Source organism: Stegodyphus dumicola, chromosome 1, assembly GCF_044657685.1.
Source record: "Stegodyphus dumicola isolate Sdum_Otavi_A_Nest chromosome 1, ASM4465768v1".
Classification (NCBI taxonomy): domain Eukaryota; kingdom Metazoa; phylum Arthropoda; class Arachnida; order Araneae; family Eresidae; genus Stegodyphus; species Stegodyphus dumicola.
Window position 1 is genome coordinate 75169952 of NC_140768.1, and position 24655 is coordinate 75194606.

The window sequence follows — 24655 nt, forward strand, 5'->3', positions numbered from 1 at the left end:
TTCAGATTAATTTTATCACATAATTTATAGCACTATCTTGAAATGAAATCAGTTTCACTGTAAATCATTTTATCATTCAATTAATCAATTTCATCATTCAGAATTGTCTTGCAAAAACAAGACATCAGTAGCATTAAAAACAGGCATATTTGAGATCAATCAACAAGCCCAAAATTAAGATACAAATTAATATAAAGAATAATAAGATAAAAAATGAAAAACAAGTCAACATCAAATAAACTGAATAATTCAAGTTTCTGATATTAAAATATCTAATATTTTTAATCTCTGATTCAAATGCACTTTTACTTAAATGAATCAGAATTAAAAGTAGAAAAAATATTCTTAAAAACTGCAATTATTGTTTTTATATGCACTTGGTTTGTTAACACTAGATTGCCCAAGGAAGTCATTTTGACTGGTTCTTAATTTCAATTAGAAAAACAATTATGTATATAATAACACAATTTCTTAGAATTTTGTGGTATAAATGTGTTTATTAATAATTGTAGTTAAACCCCCTTCTTTCCAGTGTATCATACCTATATTGCCCAAAAGCAGTGATTTTGACTGCTTGGGAAATTTTAAATAATCAAATGTATCTTATTATTGAATTGAGTAAATTTCTTATATGACCAGTTCGGCTCTGTATTGAAATAACAGTTTTCATTTTTTTTAGATTAAGTATATGATAAATTGTCAATTTGGTTGCAGTTTCTCAATAAGCTAAAGTAGTACAGTACAAAGTCCGAAATCCAGAATGATCTAAAATCCGGACCTCAAAGCCACGAACCTTTTTTATTTATATATATATATATATATATATATATATATAAAAATTAAATGTATAAAAATCAAATGCGCATGTGTAAAGCATATATATATGCTTTACACATGAGCATTTGATTTTTCCTTCCATAATAAAACATGTGGAGATTTTCACTTAAAAATTCTGATTCTTAATTTGCCTTAGGCACTAAATAAAATATCTCGTTATGAAAAAACAATCATGTAAGGATAAATTTGTGAGATTAATAATTTGGCTCCATAGCTGAGTATCTGCTTGGCATACATCTCAAACCGAAACATTCACCTATTTTATATCCCTGACGCCGACCTGGCAAGTCGCCATTTACTATATTTTGCCTTTATCACCGCATGTTTATCAATACATGACAGCTTCAGTAATAACTCATTCAGTGATGTCTAAACTTTATTTTTATATTAGTAATTGAATAACAAGAGTATGACAACCTTTTATGCTAACATTACACTTGGGGACGAATATATATGAAAAATGTCAAAAGTATGTTTGCGGAAGATGTACACATAAAAAGATTTCCATTTTCATTTGCAAAAAATTTTACAATAATAATGCATAAATTAATTTTTTCCAAGTGAAGTAATTTTTTATTGTTAATATTTACTAATAACTCGTTATATAATTGTAAATAATTTTAAAATTAATTTTAAACAAATTTCTTTACACATTAGTTATTCTTTCACAATGGAGTCATTTTGACTGCTTTGGGGCAATATACATAAGTTAATATATACTAAGTTTCAGTCTTTCTAGCGTTAATCAAAAACAAATTAAATTCCAGTATTAAATATTTTATACTTTACTGTATGTCAAAAATATTTTATTTCAAAGAGTGGTGATGTATTGCATTTAAGCAGTTGACTTTGATTAAAAGATAATTATTTTTCATTTTGCCCTGTCAACAGTCTTTTATTAAACAAAAAAAAAAAAAAAAAAAAAAGTTTTTTTTTAACAGTGTTAACTACTCCTGTTTTCAAATTGCTGAATTTGTTAATCAAAAATTCATTAAATTTGTACAAAATATTAAATATTTTTTTAAAAAATTCAGCAGTGCACATGTTCAGACGGACTATCTGATCAGGGATTAAAAATCTGACGAGTTTAAGGTGCTGTCAGTTTTCCACAATGGGAGGAATATATAAACATACATACATTACATTTGATTTTTTGAATCTCAGTCTTCAAATCCCTCTAAAGACTACTTTTATACTGTATAATGGCCAAATGGCCAGATAAAGTGGATAAAAATGTTCTGAACAGATTTTAATTGGAACTAAAAAATTTGAAACTCCTCTTTATTAAACCATGGTTTTCAGTCTTATTCAATAACCTTTTTGCCCCATGATTTTTTTTTGGGGGGAAGGCTTTTCAAATGTTTTCAATAAATTAAAATAGTTCTTATAATGAATTAGATTACAGCAGCAGCATCCAAACAGTAAGTACTTCGAACAAAAGTATATTACAGATATTTTTTGATCGCCTTGCTTTCTCAAAAAGTAAAGATTCTGTTTATTTCTAAAAGGAAACTTTAATTCTTGGACTTATAAAATGTAGAAACCACAAAGATATATATATATAAGTGTAGATATATATATACACTGCAGTGCCACTGAATTAGGGATAGTAAGTCAATAATGAGTTAGACCTCCTCTGGGCTTGATAATGACTGCCACACAACGAAGCATAGATTCAATAAGTTTGCGGAAGCATTCTGAGAAATGGGTCGTCAAACATTGGATAGAACTGTCCATAATTCAGGAATGGTCATTAGAGTTGTGGTTTCACGCATTTCTCTAAAACATCCGAAAGGTGCATAATAGGATTTAAGTCAGGACTTCTAGGTAGCCAAATCATGATAGAAATGTAAGAGGAATGGTCATCCAAACAAGCAGTAGCCGACCGGGACCTGTAAGAGGTGCAACTATCTTACTGGAATACTCCATTTCCAAGTGAATGACAGTATGAGATAAATGAATGGAGATGATCACCCAGCAACTCTACGTACCGAATCATATTGAAGGAGGTTGGTACAAGTAGTAAAGATTCCAAACATTGGTAAGAGAAAACACCCAGAACATGACTAAGCCTACATGGCCTTGTACAGTTCCAACCTGGCGGGATGTAGAAATGGATTTTTTTCTGTAAATACTGGATGTAAAACTCTCTTCTGATAATACACTGTGTTAATTTTAACATTTTTCTCCACTCTCCTTATTTTTGATTTCCCAATGTAAAAAAAAGAATCTTGGAACAATTACAAACCCCTTACTCAGACTGACAGAAACAAATCTGCACATTCTTTTTCAATTTTGATAATAAATAGGGTCCCCCCCCTCTTTTTTTTTTAATTATTTAGGTATGTCCAAACTTCATCAAGGATCACAATGTATTTCCATTATTTCCTGCTAAAATAGTTTCCATACAGGGTTTTGCAAATTGTTCTGTGTTAAGCCACATGCCTCGGCAAAAGGTGGTGAATATTGTGTTTTTTAGCTTTTTTAATTTCTAAATTTTGTTCTATTATATTATTTATTGGTGCTACAGATGTATTTAAAAAGTTTTCAATTGGTTTCTGGGTCAGCAGACCTTCTTTTGTTACTAATGACTTAACTTTAGAAACATTTGAAACTAGCAGCTTTGCTGCCGGCCTTCATCTGGCTTTTAAATGTACCGGAAAAATGGCTGATGGTAACACCAAATGTTAAATTTAAAAACTGTGTAGAATTTTACTCTGCATAACAACTTCATAAAAAGTTATTACGTATAACAAAATTACAATGAAATAAGCAATATCCCTTAATACAAATATTAATTATCCTAATAAATAAATTAACCAACTTCCCTTTGCAAAATCTTATGAACTCAAATGGTATAAAGGAGGTTAAGAACTTTGTTTCCTAAAAAATCACTCAAAACTTTTCAATATTTTAAAAACAGTGAAATGAGCAATAAATATCACAAAAGAATACAAAAAACAAAAAATTCTGAAAAGCAAAGTATAATTAATGATATTTTATCTTATATTTTCAAGAGAAAAAAATTACAATGAAATAAGCTATATCCCTTAATACAAATATTAATTATCCTAATAAAAAATTAACCAACTTTCCGTTGAAGAAAAAAAAATGATGCAAAACTTTTCAATATCTTACAAACAGTGAATATGCAAAAAATAACATGAAGGCAACTCAAAAAACATAAAATTCCATGAAGAATTTTACTCTACAGAACAACTTCGTTCAAAAAAAAAAAAAAAAAAAAAAAAAAAAAAATGTATTATATATATATATATAAATGACAATGAAATATGCCAATCTCTTAAAAACATTGACATAAGAAATACGATGAAAAATTGTTGCCAAACCCATATTTCTAAAAGAATGAAACTATTCAAAATGATGCGATTTCATCAAAAACCTATCAACAATAAGAAAGGAAAATTGTTGCCAAAATCACATTTTTAAAGATGTGAAATGTGAGAAGTGTACTCGGAAGCTTCATTTAAAAAAAAAAAATTTAAATACAAAATATTACTATTTTTCCAAAATTCTTTTTGTAAAAACAGTCGCAAGGATGAAAGTTTAACGTGTCCAAAAATCAAAGAAAAATAAACTGTACACTTTTAAAAATAAACTTTTTTAGAAAATATCCCGTTGAAAAGGTGTTAAGTTCCCTTCGTTAAATAAATTCGTATTTAATCGATTTATTGAAACACGAAATTTATTTTAAGTTTGTAAAATAGCTAAGTGCCTAAGTTTAATGACGATGTGAAAATGGAGTGTGTAGAGTAAAATCTCGCTTTCCTATAGCCCATTATGTCTCAAAATGACGCGATTTCGTCATAAAACATTAAAAAAAAAAAAAATCAAATTCGAATTTTGAAAAAAATCGCTTTGAGGTGCACTGGCTTACGTCTAGATGCACCTATGTACCAAATTTCGTAGCCGTGGGTCTATTAGCTTACGCGCAGTGCGAACGAAAGAAACACACACACACAGACTCTTTCTTTTATTATATGTAGAGATGGTACGTTGTAAATTTTGTTTATTATATTATTTATTGGTGCTACAGATGTATTTAAAAAGTTTTCAGTTGGTTTCTGTGTCAGCAGACTTTCCTTTGTTACTAATGACTTAACTTCAGAAACATTTGAAACGATACATATCTTTTTCAGGTATTCGTTCCTAGCCTTCTTTCCATGTAAAAGTAATAACTGATGTTTTTTCTCCTTTCTGAATAATAATGTTTCTTATTTTGCACTAAAAATTTTTAATACCATGCATTTCACAATATTTTTTAATAATGGAATCGAAATATTTCTTTTGGGAAGAAGCAAAAACATATCCTTCAATCCACAGCTTGTTTATATGCAACATTTTGAAAGATGAATACATTTAATAGCAGCCAATGATATTTCATTACAAATAATAAGTTATTTCCAGAAATTATTATTCCAAAACGTTTGCTTTTTATTTATTTTTTTATTTCATTTTATTCATTTACTTTTAAATTCTTTATTGAATTCATTCTAAAAATGAGTAAATGTCTCTGTAATTTAAACTGCAGATAAGCAAAGAGATGGCATATATGAATAATTTTAAATGCTTAAATATCAGAAGGAAGCCAATTTTTGACATACCTGCAACATGCATATTTATTCTTAAAAAAAATATATTTATGCTCTAAACTACAAATAATGATAAAGAACAAAATTTTACACAGGATCAGTTTTAAAAAATATCAAAAATTTAAAATTAAAATATCATTTCCGATGGCTAAAACTTTGCTCAAAGGCTTATTTCCATTAGAGAATATTAATTTATTACAAAAGTTGTAGTCTATTTGCAAAATATATTAGTTTCAAAATTAAAATCCTTTCCATTACTTACAATAATAAAGTATGCAAACTAATAAAAGCAATAATAACATTAATATTTTCTTAAAAGGCATCATATGCAAACACATATGTTTTGCCAAGCATCCAATATAAGAACATTTCCAAAATCATTTTAAACATCCTAATATTAAATTGTTTAAAAAAATGTTTTGAAGCACACAGAAGAAAATTCTGATAAGATATAACTGTAAAATTTAGGCACCCATTCATATACATAGAAGATTTAAAACATACAAGATTATAAAAGGTATAAAGATTATAAAGATTTCGTATACATACAACATTATAAAAGATTTAAAAAACATTAACAGAGCTTAGAGAGGAACTTTTTTTTTTTTTTTTTTTTTTGAAATACAGTCAAAAGTCGTTAATCCGGATGCCCATAATCCGGACCTCAAAACTACAAACTTTCTGTGTATGCGTCAACGCATAATGCGTTCACGCATGCGCATATGCATTTATGCATGCGTGGAATACTTTTACGCATGCCGTAATACCTTTACGCATGCGCATAAACGTGCACGCATGCGCTTTTAATGTAAAACGGATGGTATAAGCTAAGCTAAAAATTATCTAATTATCTCTTTCAGTTAATGTTGCAGATTGCGTTTTTCCTTAATTTTCGAATTGTATCCAGCTTATTATTTTTTGCAGACTGTTAGAGCAATTTTATAAAAGTAAGCTTGAACTTTCGATTATGTCAAATAGAATTTCCGATGCTGGAGCTACCAAAGGATCTACAAAGCGAAAGCATATTTTGATGTCCATCAAACAAAAAGTGGAATTGCTGCAAAAAAAGGATAAAGGCATATCCTTTCTCTAACCATTCCGAAATAAGTTTATGAATTTCACGCTGCTCTGCGAGGAAGGGGAACGTGGCGGCGCATAATGAACTGGAAGTTGATCCGTCAGCACTATCCTTATCTTCAGGGCAGACGTTTTTATTTTATTCGGCTTATAATTCATTACTAGATGTAGTATTTCATCTCGATGTACTCCGTCTTTGATATGATTTAAATCAAATTCATTATAAATATCACATCAAATAGTTTTCTGGTTGCTATTTTCTACTTTTGACTATGTGTAATGTATGCTTTACTCATGCGCGCGTTGAAAGAAATGTTTAATAAAGTAATAATTGTTCTTTATTTCATAAATTACGGTTTCAGAGTTTTAATTTTATAATTTCTGCATGCCATCTTACCAGATTTAAACTGATGATTTATAATCAGGAAAAATTCATAATCTGGAATCGCCGAAGTCCCGACGAATTTGGATTAAAGACTTTTGACTGTATTTCATATCATGTATGTGTGAATGACAGATTTGCAGTACCAAAAATTCCAAACAATATTCCAAAAATACATACATTTCTGCTGATATCCTACAGCCAAGGTCTCTTGCTGAAAGATGCCCTTTTCATTAAAACTGCTATGTGGTTCATACCATGCAAGAGGATTTTCTGGCAGAAGACCATTGTTTACAATCTAAAGGGAAATTTAAATGTCCTAGGTATAAGTTATTACACATTAGAATTACTGTTAAATATATTTCATTGCACTATTAATGAATTTTTTAAATTAGTTTTTAAAATGCATGTTGATTTGCATCAATAAACTACCCCCCCCCCAAAAAAAAATAAATGGAGATTTATTTTAAATTTTTTACTGGCCTTTATAATTTATTGTCATAATTTACATTATTATTATTTTTTTAATAAGTAAATGTTTAAGTTCCAGTTTTAAAAGACCTGTTTAAATTGCCATCCAATTGACCCCAACTCAACAAAAGCCCAAATCCCCATTCAACAAAATTTTTTAAAAAATATGCTAAAATATAAAGCCTTTCAGATGTCCCACTTTTCAGTTGATAGAACTATGTTGTTCTGCACTGACTACCAATAAGTATTTGGACACCTGCGATAGAAAAGAAAAACTAACTTTCCTGATATATGACATACCAGTTAAGAAAAATGCATGAAATGAAACCATAACTCAAAAATAAATTAAAGGTAAGAAATGTATAGCTTCTGTGTCATTTAGAGACATTTTCAAAAATTTTCCACTCCCTTCTTACTTAAAAACTATCCAACAAATACTTGTACTCAAACTGATGGGATCTGTATTTGGCAGAATGCCAAGAAAAATCCATTCATGCTGAAGGGGAAATACGCCAGAGTTCGTTATTGCGAGGCAGGTGGAGTCGTGTCCGCCTTTGAAAAAAATTGCAGAAAAGGCAGGGGTGGGGAGAGGATGGGTCCTGGAAGATTCATCGAATAGCAGAAAAGAGAGACTATTCAAACTGATGAGAATGTTGATTTGAAAGGGGAAGAATGTTATTGTTCTGAGATCTCGTTTAGGGTGAATAAGGCATGTAGGTCCGTTCAAGGGAAAGAATGTAAACAAAATAACGTTCGCAAAAAGCAACTGAGTGGTCTTTTGTGTGGGAATAGCACCAGTCCATGCACAATGACAAGGCCATCCAAACTATGTACAATGACCATCGTAGGAAATATTTTATTTTTAGTGCACCTAAACGCCGCATGTGTAGAAACGCCGCACCCGCTGAAAATTTAAGTTTTAAACATGGTCCAGAAATTACGGTAGTAGTATTTTCTTCCACTCGGCTTGGAGAAGACATAGAAGTTCCTTCACCGATTTTGCACGGGTAGTGCACCCCTGAATTCGGCGATGCAACTCATCCCAGAGGTTCTCGATAGGGTTCAGGTCTGGACTCTGGGCAGGCCAGTCCATTCGATGAACTCCATTGGCACCATACCAAGCCTTGGTTAACGTCGAAACATGACAACTGGCATTGTCGTCCTGAAAGTAACAGGGGTCCAACCCGTAAAACTGCCACAATGTGGGAAGCACTTTGTCATCCAAAATAGTGCAGTAGGCATCGGAGTTGAACTTATCATGAATGGGGACCAAGGGTCCCAGCCCATATCAGGAGAAACACCTCCAGACCATAATTCCACCTCCGCCGAACTTGACTGTTGGCCCAATGCATTCTTGCAGGAGATGTTCTCCAGGTAGACGCCAGACCCAGACCCTGCCATCCAAACGGTAAAGGGTGAACCTTGATTCGTCACTCCAAAGAACCCGTTTCCACTGATCTACGGTCCAATTTCGATGTGCTTTGCATCACATTAACCGAGCAGCGCGGTTGGACTTTGTGATCAAAGGCTTATGTGCAGCAGCACGACTATGAAAACCAAGCAGATGTGCTTCCTTACAGATGGTATTCATTGAAACAATACTCCCAGATGCTTGTTGAAACTCCTCGTGGATGAGGGCCATTGGTTGGGTGCGGTTCTTCTGAATTTCTCTGGACAGCACTCGTCGGTCTCTATCTCCCAGTTTCGTTAGTCTGCCGACTCGGCACATTCCGACAATCACCGCTCACCTTCCACTTCTTAATCACATAGGCCACTGTCGATTTTGGGTACTTCAGATCACTAGATATGTCCCTTAAGGATCGGCCACATTTGTGATACCTGATAATTATACCTTTCTCGAAATCGGAGAGCTCCGAACTGCGAGGCATCTTGCATGCGACTAAACCCGATGCTGTTTCCTACACAATATATACCGGCGGAGTCCGTGATGTACCTTAGGACCGCAGATATCGTCATTTGCATAGTTGTCCAAATACTTATTGGTAGTCAGTGTATATGAGGCTGTACCAAACCTGAGAGCCTAAAATATTCTTTGACTCCATTAAGGTAGCAAGAGGGCTTATTGAACCATACCAAGCCTTGGTTTCTTAACATGAAGTCAAGAAAAGGTTAAAACAAACCTTTTTATTAGATCTTCAGCCAAACAATTTACTCAATGTGTATAGTAATGGAAGGTTCTACTGTTTGTGGGATTAACAAAACACAAAAGCTAAACTAAAGAATTTAAAATATGATATTCATGAGATATGCCCATTTATAAGATTGGCTCATGCAAGTAAATACTAAAATGAATTCAAGAACTCTAGATGTTGGGTGAAAATAATGATATTCACCTATTTTGTAAAAGGAAGCGGAAATTGGTTTCCACCCTCATTAAAAAATCAACACCACCATTCAGGACAAAACATTTATTCCTTACTCACTATACATATATTATGATACAGAAAAACTAGCAAAATTATACAGCGCCCTCTTACGGCGGGCAAAGGATGGCGTAACACACTGGGTCCCCATAACCCCCTCATCAGCCCAACTAGAAATATAAACTGAAAGATAATGCAACACACAAAAATTAAACAAACTATAAATATAATTATAAACATGGAAGAAATAATTCAATCAGTCATTTATAGTCATGAAAGTCATGAAGTCTGACCTGTTTATGTATTGGTCGTTTCATTTCACCTGACGCAGTTTTTAAGTTGACTGTACAATTTGGTCAGTTCCCATGCAAGTGCAAATTACTTTTGCCATCTTCCACTTAAGTGGCGGCAAGTTCTCATCCTTGATTAGCACCAAGTCATTTACACGTAAATCCTCACTGGGAAATTTCCACTTGCAACTGAGTTAAATAGTCTTCTGACCACGATTTCCAAAACGATTGGGAAATCTGTGTGACTAATTTCCACCATTCACGGATGGGAATTTTCTCATTTGTTACGTCAGGCTCAGGAACACTTTTTAACTTGTAACCAATAAAAGTGACCTTGTGTAATGACAGAAAAATCATTCGGGTCCTCAGAAGCAGCCACTAAAGCACGGCCGTTAAGTATGGCTTCAATTTCCACTAGGCACGTTGAAAATTCTTCTCGTGAGAGGATCTGCGATCCTATAACACGTCTCATGTGAAACTTCATGGATTTAATGGCAGTCTCCCATAGGCCTCCAAAATGACGGACTGAGGGAACATTCATTCTCCATTTAACGTCTTCGTTGGTCAAGTAAGTACCAAGTGCCTCCATCGTACACACCTTTAAGTAATTCCTTGCACCGATAAAGTTCATTCCACAATCCCTGAATATTTCAGCTGGCTTTCCTCGTCGTCCGATGAATCGTTTCAGAGCTACAATACATGCCTGAGCACTAAGATCACTAACAAGTTCTAAATGGATGGTCTTTGTTGCAAAGCATACAAACACACATGTACATTTTCAGTGGTTTAAGTCCTCTACCATGTCTAGGGCTGATCAAGAATGGTCCTAGAAGGTCAGTTCCGCATTTAAGAAATGGTCTTCCGGGATTCTCTCTCGCAGAAGGTAAATCAGCCACCATTTGTTTCGAACACTCAGAGCAAAATCTGGCATAGATAACGCACATTCTTATTTCTCCGTGTATTGCAGTGTTTGCTCCTATAATTCAATACTTTTGTTTCATTGCATGTTTAACTAATTGTACTCCTCCGTGCATATAATTAAGGTGATAAAAATGTCACTAACAATTTTGTAACAGAATGATTCTTAGGCAATATTATTTGATGTTTCACAGAGTCTGGTAAGCTGGCATTTCTTAAACGTCCTCCTACACGTAGTATATCACTGTTGTCTAAGAACGGATTTAGAGAAATTAAAGAACTTTTCTTTAACACTCTCGCTTTCTCTAAAGTAGCTATTCCTTTTTATACTCAATTTGGATTTTCTTTTCCTCTAGAATATTATCAATAACATTTTGCACAAATTCCGCATCATTTGCATAAATTTCTGAACTTCCTATTAAAGTTTTTAAAGTAACAATTTTCGCCCCGCTCGGAATTACTAGTCCCAACTCCTCCGCCACGAGCGTCAAATCGTCTTTTTTAATGACTTCAGCGACTTCAGACTCATCTTAATTCAAAGAAAAATAGAACAACCTTGAATTGACAAGTAGAACACAAAGAGCACAAAAACGAACACATCAAACTCAACACAGACACTATCAACTCAAATTACCAAGTAGGAACACCTCAATACACAACATTAATAAACAGAATTTAACACTAAACATTATTACAACAAACCGAAATAACTACTCACCATAATCTTCACTTTCGATTTCCACGCAACACATATTCCCATACCACCACATTATTCTTTCACACAAAATTTGATGATACACGTTATTATCACCTATCCCACTTTTGACACCTCCCCCAAAAAAATGTTCACCTCTTTTGTGAAAGGGGGCGTAAATTGGTTCCCACATCAGTAAAAAATCAACACCGCCATTCAGGACAAGACATTTATTCCTTACTCACTATACATATATTATGATACAGAAAAACTAGCAAGATTATACAGCGCCCTCTTATGGCGGGCAAAGGATGGCGTAACAAATGATGAGATTATTAGCAGTCACTGTTAAAATCTCTTCCCTAAATTCAAGAACTTTATTCTTATATACATTAATTTATTTGTATCCTGATGAAATATGATGAAAGTACATGTGTGAAAGCATAGGAAAAATAATAAGATGATAAACATACAATGCTACAAAACTACAATACATAACTTTTCCAGGATAGTAAAGAGTTTAGTGAAGGAAGGCATATTAATCCCAAAGAATTATTAGCTTATTATTTTCATTACTGCTACATAAAGAAAATACATAAGCTACAAAAATATCAAAAGTGAATCACTGACCACCTAAAATCTTCAGGCGAATGTTGTAATCCAAATTGGCAGTACTGATACAGTCATGTTACAAGATGCATTAGGAAACATAATAAAATATGTAATTATGTATTTTAAGAGAAGGTACTTTAAGCATCTGATATAATGATAAATCATTCTATTTCATTAACTTATTATTTAAATATAACTTTTTAATGATTATTTATTACGCAAAAAAAGAGAGAGAGAGATGCACTAAAAAAATGACACATTCTATTGAAACACATTAGAAAAAACATTTCACTCACAGAAGTGTAGAGTCATTAAGCATTCCTCTCCCACAGCAAGAGATGCTAAAAACATGCAATGCCCTTGCCGGGATTCGAAATACGGATGTCACATTTATGCATCAGATTTCTTCCAATTACCCCATAGAGGCATGCAGAAAGGAGGGAGAAAATACCTAAAGAATGCACTGAATTACCACTGCAAACAGGAAAATGTATTTGCAAATCATAACTTAAGTGAAGTCCAATATATTGCATCAATACAAATGTTGGAAGAGACTGTCTCATCTCTTGAAGGCAAATTGGTACTCCATGTTTACACATATTTTAAACAGCTCAGAGTGAACTGATATCACCAGTTGCAAAAGTGATATTTTCTTTCAGCTGTTGAAGTATGTATATTATATTTGTGATACTAAAAATTCAAATACCCTAGGAAAAAAAAAACAGCTGGAAAACTGCCTTGGGAGATATTGGATAACGGTCTTTAGGAAATATTGCAATCCATAAAAAACTGGTTACACCACAGAGCTTTTAGAAACAAAGGTCCAAAATGACAGAGTTTTTAATCATTTCAAAGACAATGAGCTACAACACATTTATGTTCAGTATGATAACGCAGCCTCTCACACTTCTGAAAAGAAGTTACTTCTAAAGCATGTATTTAAAAAAGCATTTTGAAGAGAAAGATATTTGCCAATAAACACAATCTAGAAACACATTACTACTGTAATTTATGACATTAGCTATACTCTGCTCACTAAGATGCGAATGGAAGAAAGCATGAAGTGCTGAGTTGCCAGATACCAGTATGATAGAGTTATCACTTCAAACGTTTATTCTGATTCAATAATTAGGCATCTCTCAAGATATGTTCAACCAGAATAACATTTAACACATTCACTGCCAAAGCTGATTAAGTGCATCCATTCACACACACCAACATCATATCTACAATTTTATGCTTTTGAATTATTTTCTGGTGTTTTATTATTTAAAAATATATATAACAGATTAGTTTTAGTAGTAACTAAATTCCCATGAGTGTACTCGTAGTTGGTACATGAAATAATATTCTTGCTCTCTGTGGCAACTACATGATAACTTGGAACTATATAAACAATACACACTCTTTTTGCACATTCACGCAAAACCCCTCACGTGTGACAGCTCCAAACTATTATAAAAATAATACTCTCTTTTGCCATTCACACAAAACTTTCCGTGAGACACATTATTTTCCATTAGTCTAGTTGCCGAAAAAGAATTTCAGCAATCCGCTTATAACATTTCCCAAGCGAATTAAAAAAAAGGGGGGGGGGAAGAAGGAAGAAAAAGATTTTGTGTTATAAACATATACTTACAGTTTTGAAATATAAATGATCTGACAACTATATTTTGAGAAATAAATTATCCATTTCAGTATGACAAATGTATTACTTAGTCCCTTTGTGCACTAAAAACATCTGAACATTGCATGCATTTACTACAACAATACTCGTACAATAACGAGTTATCTTATAGCTGGCAAGTAAACCCAGTTGGTCAACTATGAGTGTTCTCAAAGAAGGCAATGAACATGTTAACTAACATGTACACTATCTGAAATAGATAATAATTTTAAGCATCCTACAAGTAAAACACTCTATGCAGCTTTAATTTACAATACATCCAATTGAAACCTCCTATAACCCTTTGCTAACATAATTGAAAAGAAAGATTACTATTATTCCCATATTAATATTAATTACAACTTCATTTTTGAAATATACCAAAAATTTTTTTAATTTTATTTTAAGTTATCAAGTAACTTAATTCTAGTCAAAAACGCCATTTACTAAATATTATTTACGCAGTTTTCATTCTCTCTTTTCTTGGCATTTAAAACATAAAACAGCTGTGACGTGACAGACTGACATTTCTCAAAATATGAACTGGATCACTAATGCTAGCCTACTTAAAATATTATGCCTGTAATGAATAACAATTTGGAGCACCCTAAAACTCCATGCAGTTTTACTTTATAGCACATCAAACTGAAAGCTCTTCACAATCTTTAAAGAACTGCTAACCATAGTTGAAAAGGATAGTATAATAATTCCCTTCCAACATAAATAAAAGATAATCACAATTTCAGATTTAAATAAATAAATAAAATTATTACAGAAGTATTTAATTTCAATCATATATGCTGATTATTAAACAATCCTGTTCCTGTTCTTTCATCTGTGTTTTAAATATAAAATAGACCAGCCGGCCACCTTCATTTTAATTTTCCTCAAATGAAAATTTATATATTTTGAAAGCAGAAATATCTGTGGATTTTAACCACTTGCGCTAAAAAGACATGCCATGCACGTCAAGATGCTTTTGTCTCAAACCTTGAGCAACGTGAACACCACGTCAATAGGCATTTATTGCAAAAATGAAAATAACGTGGTGCACACGCCGCCTAACAACGAGATTGTTTATTTCTCGAGTTACAGCTCTGGATTGCACTCGCAGACGCGGAGCGGCGTAAATCAGACACTTTACCGCTTGTTATATTGTAGCGCATGGCACCGCAACCGTGAAGTTTAGTCGTAGCGCAAGTGGTTAATGAATTTTTTTAATGTATATATAAATAATACCAGAGATTTGTATTTTGTTGTCAAAAACCTAACTAAAGTTGGATCTTTTTGCATTTATACTGTTTATTTCATATTTATACTACCTGAAAACTGGAAATTGAGCAATTCTCAAGTAATAAACAATTGTCGTTTTCAAGGTGTTAATATTTTCTTGCTGTTTTCACTGGTAATAAAGTACCTAGTTAGATCAACATTTAATTATATAAGAAGTATTAATGCAAAATTTGCTGTATATAAAAAGCATGGAATTTTGCTAATTGATATTTGAGAATTAAGAAATCCAACATGTAGATTTTGTATTTATCAGCAGTGTTAATAATTTTTGGTTATTTCATTCAAGTGTTATGTACCTGATGAAATCAATACATAACTATATAAAATGAATGATATCAGTAGAGATAAAAGATACTCTTAAAGACACTGTTATAGATCCTAAGAACTAAATCTAGCTGTAAGACAATGGCACTGAGAAAATGAATGACATTGCTATCAAAATAATAATAAACTTACCAGCTACAGGGGCATCATGAGTTTTATAGTGAGCTAATGGATTGTGCTCAAACTCCATGAGTACGAGGATCTTGGAGATCGGTTTGGTTTGGTTTACTGAGATTACGGCAAAGCATACTAGGGCTATCTGCCTAAGGGGAGGGATGCCTTCGTGGAGGACTTTCTAAGGGAAACTGGCTCGTATACACGTTACACATAGGGCAAACCACAAAAACGCCCATGCAGCCGGCCTGTTTGTGAGATTCGAACCTCGGACCGAACTACCAGTGTTCAGCGACTTTACCGCTCAGCCGCTGGTGGGCCCTTGGAGATCGGAGAAATGGCATTTGCTATTATTAGTTAATGATATATTTAGACTACAAAAATTGTGATGCACTATCATTTGCAGCAAACTCAGAAAAGTCTATCATAATTACCATCATGCCAAACTTACCTGTATATCATGAATGTCTGAAAATATTTTTCTGGGCAATAATCTGCACGTTGCACATTTAAGGAAAAATGCCATCTTTTTAATTCTGCTATGGCTGTATTTTACTCAACAAAAGAAAGCTCATTTAAAGAATCAGCTTTCAGAAGGAAAATGCAAAGCAATTTTTATAGAGATCAGCAAACATTAGCAAGGAAAGGCTTCTAGTATTCTAGGATTTGCATAATAGCTTTGTCTTTATGCATAGCATTTTTAAATCATGTTGCAATAAAGAAAAACAAACTCAAAGAGACAAATGTTTCAAGGTATTCCGTTAAAGATCTAGTAAATATATCAAATCTAAAGCCAAGATCTGATAATAATTTTTGCTGTCACATATTAGAGATTGCAGTCAGAGCCAAAACCAGATAATCTAAACAAATTTAGTGAATGAGTTAATAATTTCATTTAAAGCAATCTTTTACAGCCTGTATACAGGTTTTTGGTATGTGTGTGATTTGAATGCTTTTGCTCTCGAAATTTTATTTTTACGTATTTGCAAATGACTAAAAAAAAAACTTATTCCTGAAAAATAAAACTAAAATCGTTGGAGATTCTATATTTACTGCCTTTTGAGTGTTGTAATCCATAATATCATTTTAAACTTCAAATTAATAATCCGTCAGTTGAACAATCATTAAAAATTAACTGAATCATTAGTATGTGAGTTTTTTCCTTCCCATTTGAAAATAATGTAATAGATACTCTTTATAATAAAATATAGCAAAAATATGATTCTGATTAATATGTCAGTTATCAAGGAGATATGATTCATCAGGTGAAAAGATTCTGGAAGACTCACCAGTTGGTTATATACAGCAAAGTGCTTGGAGAGCTAATTGTCAAAGAAGGAATGCATCTATGCAGGAACCTTTCAATGGAAACTGGTCCATATAATATAGAAATAGATATTTACGTTATACATGATGGAAGCCATGAAAGTTGTATACACTCTGATCAATCAGTCACCAAGAACCAATAAACTGATGAGTTATCAAAGCTTGATAGTTTCAGTATCTTAGTTTATATATATATGTAATAAATTCAAACTCAGAAGCAATGACCAGGAGCAGGAATTTTTGATGGAGTAGAAGTGCTGATCCATAATGAATAGAAAATTGGTGGCGAATGCAGATTAAATCATCAGTTTTATTTTCAGCTCAGCAACATGTTGCAGTTACACACAAATCGGCACATTAAATGTGCCTGTTCCAAAAGCCTTATATTTTTGATAATTTTGTAGCAAGAAAGCAGCACAGCAGTGTAGCTAGACCAAAGCATGGAAAGCAAGTGCGTAATGTTCAGGATGAAATCTGAAGTCAGACTGAGTTAGTTTTAGTTCTCAAAGCATTCTGATTGGATGGTTAATATTGCTGTAAAATTATTATTGGCCATTAAAGAGTTTTAGTTCCGTTTACATCATCAGAATTATGTAAGATTCATATGACACAGATTTTTCTCGAAATGACGCAGTACAGAGAGAGGTTATTATTTTTAGAATAGGGAAGGGAAATTAATTTAGTTTGCTAATTTAATCTTTTACATATTCTTTTCTTACATACATATATTTGCAAGTGGAAAGATACATTAACTTTATGATACTTTTAGTTTCGAGAATGACTTTTTAAAGGTAGTAATCCAAAGAATTCATATTTTTTAAATTTTCTAAATCATTGTTCTTGCTATCAAAAACAAGCAGTGATATAAACAATACAGCAAAACTGAAATGGCAAGTACAATTTCAGTTGAATTTTGCTAAATACTTTAGTTCATTGCTGATGAAAAATATATTTAATTTACAAATAATAATTAAATACTATATTTTCCTCCATTTAAAATGGTTATTGAGTTGGATGCTGGTTTGAATGCTTTGAGATATTTATTGAATAGTTCATAAATTTTTAATACAATCATGTATTGAAATGTAACATAATTAACAGAAAAAAATATCTTAAATTGATTAGCTACATTTGTGAAAATGTCATCCTAAAAATTCTGGAATAAATACTAACAATATTTTTAATGCATGGAATTTTTGTTGCAGAAAGAATGCTCAAAAGATATTCTTAAATTCACATTTTTCTTCCTAGATAATTTCAGTGAATGTTCCATTCCTAGAATGGAGCAGTTTATAAGAACTGCAAAAGCATTCAAGTATGGATGGAAGAAAAAATCAATGCACAATTTTAGAGACACATAATTACAAGTGTATGCTCAATGAAAATATTCAAGAAAGCCATAAAAGAAAGTTAGAAAATGAATAATTTATTGCATTGTAAGTCCTTATGATACAACTCACCAAATACATTAGGTAACAAAGATTGACATTAAAGACATTAACAATAAAACATTAAAGAAATAGCTTATTCAAGTCATATATTTAATCAATGAACCTTCTGCTACATAATCATACCGGACAGTAACCTCAGAAAAGCTAGCATTCTAAAGAATAAAATACTTTCATCTTCTACATGCAAGAAACTAGACATTGACATCTTAAAGTTGACTTACTAGTATGCATATCAAAGTCATTTTATATTTAAATCAGATTTTAAGACATGTATATAAGTACCTTGCCCAAACTGGAACCTTTTTTCTTGTGAACAAGTTCCTTAGATCTTGTTGCTGGAAAGACAGATGACATTTTGCTAAATGTTTGCCTTTCCAGTGTGACGTATCTCTCATTGGCAGATAATCCATGCAATTTGCAAAAATTGCAAGCATCCAGAGGGCTTTCAAATTTTAAATCCTTAACTAAACTGGTAATGGGATACTGCAATAGGAAAAAAAAGCTTTAATTACACATCTATGATAACTTTTGTTTTAGTTAAAGACTTTCACTGACTTTTTCAGTCCTGATTACATTGCAGGAATAAATTTATAGCATACCAATCTTTCTTAAAATTATATTTTTTATTTGAAATTTCACATTCTATTCATTTTCTAGTCTGTATGTGCAATAACATTATAAAAATCTTTGTTACTCATATTGTAATTTAAATTTGCATAAAATTCTGCCTTTACTAATTCCACCCTCATTCGGTTTCTTTCGATACTGAAGAGATTTCCCATTACTGAAAACATTCTTTTAGGGGCCACAAGGGGGGGGGGTAATGACTTCGATTCAAGCCAAGGGGAAAACATTACAGGGCTGACACTTTTCATCATAAATGGTAAAAATCATTTATAAAATAGCAAAATATTAAAATACTATCATTCATAAAACTGGAGCTTGCAAATTTGAAATAAAGACCAAAGTCTTTGGGTTGAAACTATAAAGGTGGCAACCATCTAAACAACACTGTACAAATATTGAGTAACTTCATCAATAATTAATTAAAAAAAAAGATGCTATGGCATATATCATAATTCACTGTGGAACATATTACTGGACTGGTATGAACATATTACTGGTTACGAAGCAGATTTACCTCCACATGGTGCATCCCGAGCAACGTCTTGTAAGACAAAGTCTGGCTCTTAATACAAATTTTATAGCACTTTGCGGTAGAAATCTGGTGGCTTATCACAAGCAAAGAAACAGGAACTTCTCCATTCCTTAAAGACCTGTGACATTGATGTTTTTACAATCATGCAGGCCAACCTCTTAGCCCAAAATACCAAATATTTCCTACCCAAGGGTTACACTATCTATTGTAAACAAGGCAAAGCAAATCACCAGTGGCCTTTTGACTGGAGTTAAATCCTGTCTCACAGCAGACTTTAAAATCATTAAAGAAATGGGCACTGATCAAGAAAAAAGTGAGCTTGTAGAGACATTAGGCATACAGGGGTTGGACAAAAATATGGAAACACCTTTAAAAAAACATGTTTCTTTGCTTAATATGGTGTAGGAAACCCGTTGGCATCCAAAACAGCTTGCAGTCTTCTCGGAATGGATAAATACAGTTCCTGTATGTTTGCCAAGGGAATATTATACCATTCTTCCTGCAAAACGGTGGCAAGTTCAGATAACGATGTTGGCGGTGGATAACGAGAATGCACTTTCCGTTCCAATGTAGACCACAAAGGTTCAATAATATTCAGGTCTGGTGACTGTGGAGGCCAGGGGAGATGGGACAACTCATCCTCGTGCTCAGAAAACCAGTCCTGTACAATGTGAGCTGTGTGAACAGGGGCTTTGTCGTCTTGGAAGACACCATCACCATCGGGGAACAAAGTTTGTACCATGGGATGAACTTGATCGCCCAAAATGTTCACATAAGTCTTGGCAGTCATGTGCCCTGATACAGTTATCATGGGGCTAGCAGAGAACCACAATATGGCTGCCCAAACCATAACAGAACCCCCGCCATGTTTCACTCTTGGCAACAAGCAATCTGTATTATAGGCTTGAGATGGCGTTCTCCAGACGTAAACTCGGCCAGAAGTGGGGAATAATGTGAAAGAAGACTCGTCAGACCATATTACTCGCTTCCACTGCTCTATAGTCTAGGCTTTATGACTTAAACACAACCTTTTCCTGTTACGGGCATTAGCATCACTGATGAGTGGCTTCTCAATTGCAGCACGGCCAGCAATTCCCTGTTTATGAAGCTCCCTTCTAATTGTTTTGGTACTCACAGGGTTCGGTAACACAACATTCATTTTAGCAGTAACTTTTGCAGCTGTGGTCTTCTTATTTTTCGTCACAATTGCCCTTAATGATCGTCTGTCACGATCACTCAGGACACACTTTCGTCCACGCTGTGATTTAGCAGATGATGTTTTTCCACTTTTCAAATATGCGGAATAAATCTTCGATACAGTACCTCTTGAAACACTAAACACCTCGGCTACCTTACTTACGGAAGCACCTACCATACGTGCTCCAACAATTTGCTCACGTTCGAAGTCTGTTAACTCTGACATAATGCAATGACAACCTCACATAACAGTACTCCGACAAGAACTGAACTGTTTAGCAAATTTACGAAGTTGTATAGGTGGCGTCAGTAGTCAAAAACGCCAGCGCCACCTACATATTTCATTAAAATCAATCTTTCTTTTCAAACATGCATTTCACAAGGTGTTTCCATATTTTTGTCCATCCACTGTATTTTTGGAAGCAGGAAAGATGGAAAATAGCAAACGCCTTCGCCGGGAATCAAACCACGGACCTCTGGAATACCACTACACCACGAAATCACGCTAGGAAGGCGGGAGAAATACCTTACAAGCTCACCCTTAATATCTGGAAATTTGATAAGTATTTTTAATTTTTTTCAATTTACTCTCCTATGGGAAATAAAACCAGACTTTTCTTTCCTTGATGTCTCACGCAGATCTGTGTTCATTTGGGATTTCAATGCAAACTACGTTCAGAGAGGATACAGCAACAGGAGCGATGCTGGTGAGGCAGCTGAAGACTTACTTAATTTCAGCCCTTTTGATCTAGTATATAATAATAATAATAATAAAGACCTTCAAACTTATTTTACATTATAACGTCTCAAAAATGACAGCAGATTTACTTTTGGTATCTCCCGATCTTAGTCACTCTTAATATAGGATACTTGCAGAACCTGGTTCTGGCAATCATCAGGTTGTTGCAGAATTTGTCATTTTTGTTCCTCACTTCAATGGACCCACGTCTAAGATGTATTGGAACTTTAAGAAGGCCAAATGGAAACGCTTTAAACATCTCTCAAACGAATCTCTGGGCACTAAAAACATATCTTTGTTTAAATATAAAACATTTATATAGATTCATACGAGGCAAAATTATTATGTCTGCTAAAAAGAGTACTCCAAGCGGTAAGGTGAAAAAATATAGATGTTTGAGTCATAAAATCTACAGGATGCAAAGCACAAACATTATTACCTAAAATTACCTAAAACCATAAAAGTCCCCACGCAAAGATAGTATTTTCACTGAATTTCTTATGCACCTGGACCTCTACAAGTACTCCTTCTCAGTGCTGCACATATATGATTATTCCGAGCCATAAAAAGGATAATGAACCGCACCTTATATCAAATTATACAAGAAATTTCCTTAACTAGCACTTTGTCTAAGACCATGGAAAGATCTATTTTTAGAACATTAAATTGGCATCTTGAAATAGATAAGGTACTTAAGGAAGAACAAACTGGTGTAAAAGATTAATGATCCATTAATTAACATGTGTCATAATTAAAAGCTTAAACAATAAGCTGAATAATAGGCTTTGCAAGCATAAGTACAAAAACTGCCATTCAAAACATAAAGCTCTCAAAACAGGTCTTCCGCAGGGAGCAGTCTCTAGTTGTTCTCTTTTTAATATTTATGTCAATAATTTGGTAAGTGAACTGAAATCAATAAATGGTGTTAGATGTCTTCTCTATACTGGCAACTTGGTCATCTGGACAATGTCTCCCCAAAACACTACAGAGCACAGTATCAACTCCATTCTGAATAAAGCATTACTAACCATAGAAAATTGGATTTGATTAAACAGCATTAAAGTAAACCTTGATAAGACTTTATTTAGCTAATCTTTCTCCCTGACCCATTAATCCTTCTTTCCAAGATTTGTTCTGAAGGACACTGAAAATTTCATATATTTGGGTGCAACCCTTGATAGAAAACTTTCCTGGAGATCATATGTAGAGGATACAATATGCATTCATCTCTCTGTAGAACGGTGTTTGAGACACCAAGTTAAGACAAAGTCTGGCTCTTAATGCAAATTTTTTAGCACTTTGTGGTAGAAATCTGATGGCTTATCACAAGCAAAGAAACAGGAACTTCTCCATTCCTTAAAGACCTGTGACACTGATGTTTTTACAATCATGCTCTTGGTCTGAGCCAAGGCTCTAACCCTTGTAGAATGATCATTTCGAAAGGCGGTATAGAATAACTGAAAGATAAGTCAAACAGGGTTGTTGTTGTTTTTTAAATAATTTTGTTAAGGTTAGATAGGAATACTTATTAGGATACAATATGCTGAGTTTCGAGAAGACTCTCTCTCTTAAAAAGTTTAACAGGTTCCAAGAAGGGATGCTCAAGAATTACTCTAACTTGATGTCAGTAAAATGCATCAGAAATTTTATATTTAAAAAAAAAAAAAAAAAAAACTTATAATATATGAAATAAAAAAGCTTACAAATGAATAACTTATGAAAAACATAGTTAACATGTAAAATATATTTACTATATAAATAATATTTCCTTTTATATGATTTGATGTTAGAATAACACAAAAAGAAAAAAACAGATAATTCAATAATAAAGCAAAGTTTTTATTACTAATTACATAATGTTGCTGATGTCTGTTCATAAAATATACAAGTACAAAATTATCAATAATATCATAGCTTAAAAATCGATATCTTTTCTCTCCTTTGCTAAAAGATTGCTATTAATTAAATTTTAATATTTTAAAATAAATGCTAAAAAAATATATAGCAGCGATATGATCTAAAGACAATCTGGCTGGCTGTTTGTTAAATAATCTTAAAAAGCAAGCTGACATAAAAAATAAACCTTTTATTTCCCCTTATTTTTTCTTCATTATTTAATTTATTCTTACTAGAGGAGTACTATTATTTAAACACAGGCTGAGATTTCTTATTCACCTTTCTTTTTAGGAAGAAAATGATTTTAAGATTGAGTATTATGAAAACACATGAATAGCAAAATGAAATCTCTTTTTTATCATCCATGTTTTACAAAAAAAAAAAAAAAAAAAAAACAAATGGATACTGATTCAATGAGTTCCAAAGAAATTATGAAATATGGAATTCCTACAATCCAGCCACTGAAAAATAAGCTTTGTTGGACCTTTCAATAATGTTTTGACCTTTGCAATTCAGAAGCAACCTACGAACAAAGTAGTGTATAAACTTTACAGAAAAGTCACATTTAACAAAAGGGCATCAGTAATTATATACGCACGTTCGTAAACATGCTTCATTTCTACATTTGCTGAGGGATATCACATATTTCTTCAAGTAGCAAGACAGCTATTTTTAAAACTAACTCAATACCTTTGGTATTTTGTTTTTAATAATATAATAGCAAAACAATATATCAGCTATATTTTACAACTTATTGTGTCACAATGCTTAGCATATGCTTAGGAATCATGGCATGTTATCTGTGAGTATCCTGGAATGTCAATATATTAGCTTATCATTAAATCACATCTGATATGCTTCAGCACAAGATATTTATCCATGAGCTGTATGCACTGATGATGTACTGAAAAAGTTCTCGTATCTGAGTAATGGATATAAAATAGATGGCTTCACTGTGTTAGAGCCATTCTTTATTAATAAAAACTGGTAAATAACTACAATTCACAGGGAAATCTAGATGGAGCTTCTATGGAAGACCAAAGGTCACATAACACCGTAAAGTGAATACTGGTGATAATGATTCAGCTAATAAACCATTACCATCATCTTATTATATTAATAATATGGTACTTTATAATTATTTGATTTCAGTTGGTACCCTGCCAAACATACCACTCATGGCCATGATTCTTGCAAAAGTTTCAGCAAGAG

The 24655-nt window shown here is 32.9% G+C and overlaps 1 protein-coding gene across 2 annotated transcripts in view; it reads right to left on the bottom strand.

Annotated features, from left to right (window-relative positions):
* The window catches only part of xmas (RRM_XMAS2 and SAC3_GANP domain-containing protein xmas), a 163455-nt gene that overhangs the window by 85454 nt on the left and 53346 nt on the right, over positions 1-24655 (bottom strand). For both annotated transcript variants that reach the window (XM_085816331.1, XM_085816332.1), the window contains exons 10-11: positions 18735-18935; positions 7090-7207 (exon numbers count right to left, since the gene is read on the bottom strand). In XM_085816331.1, the coding sequence (XP_085672457.1) occupies positions 7090-7207; positions 18735-18935 (319 nt within the window). The remainder of the gene's footprint in view (positions 1-7089; positions 7208-18734; positions 18936-24655) is intronic.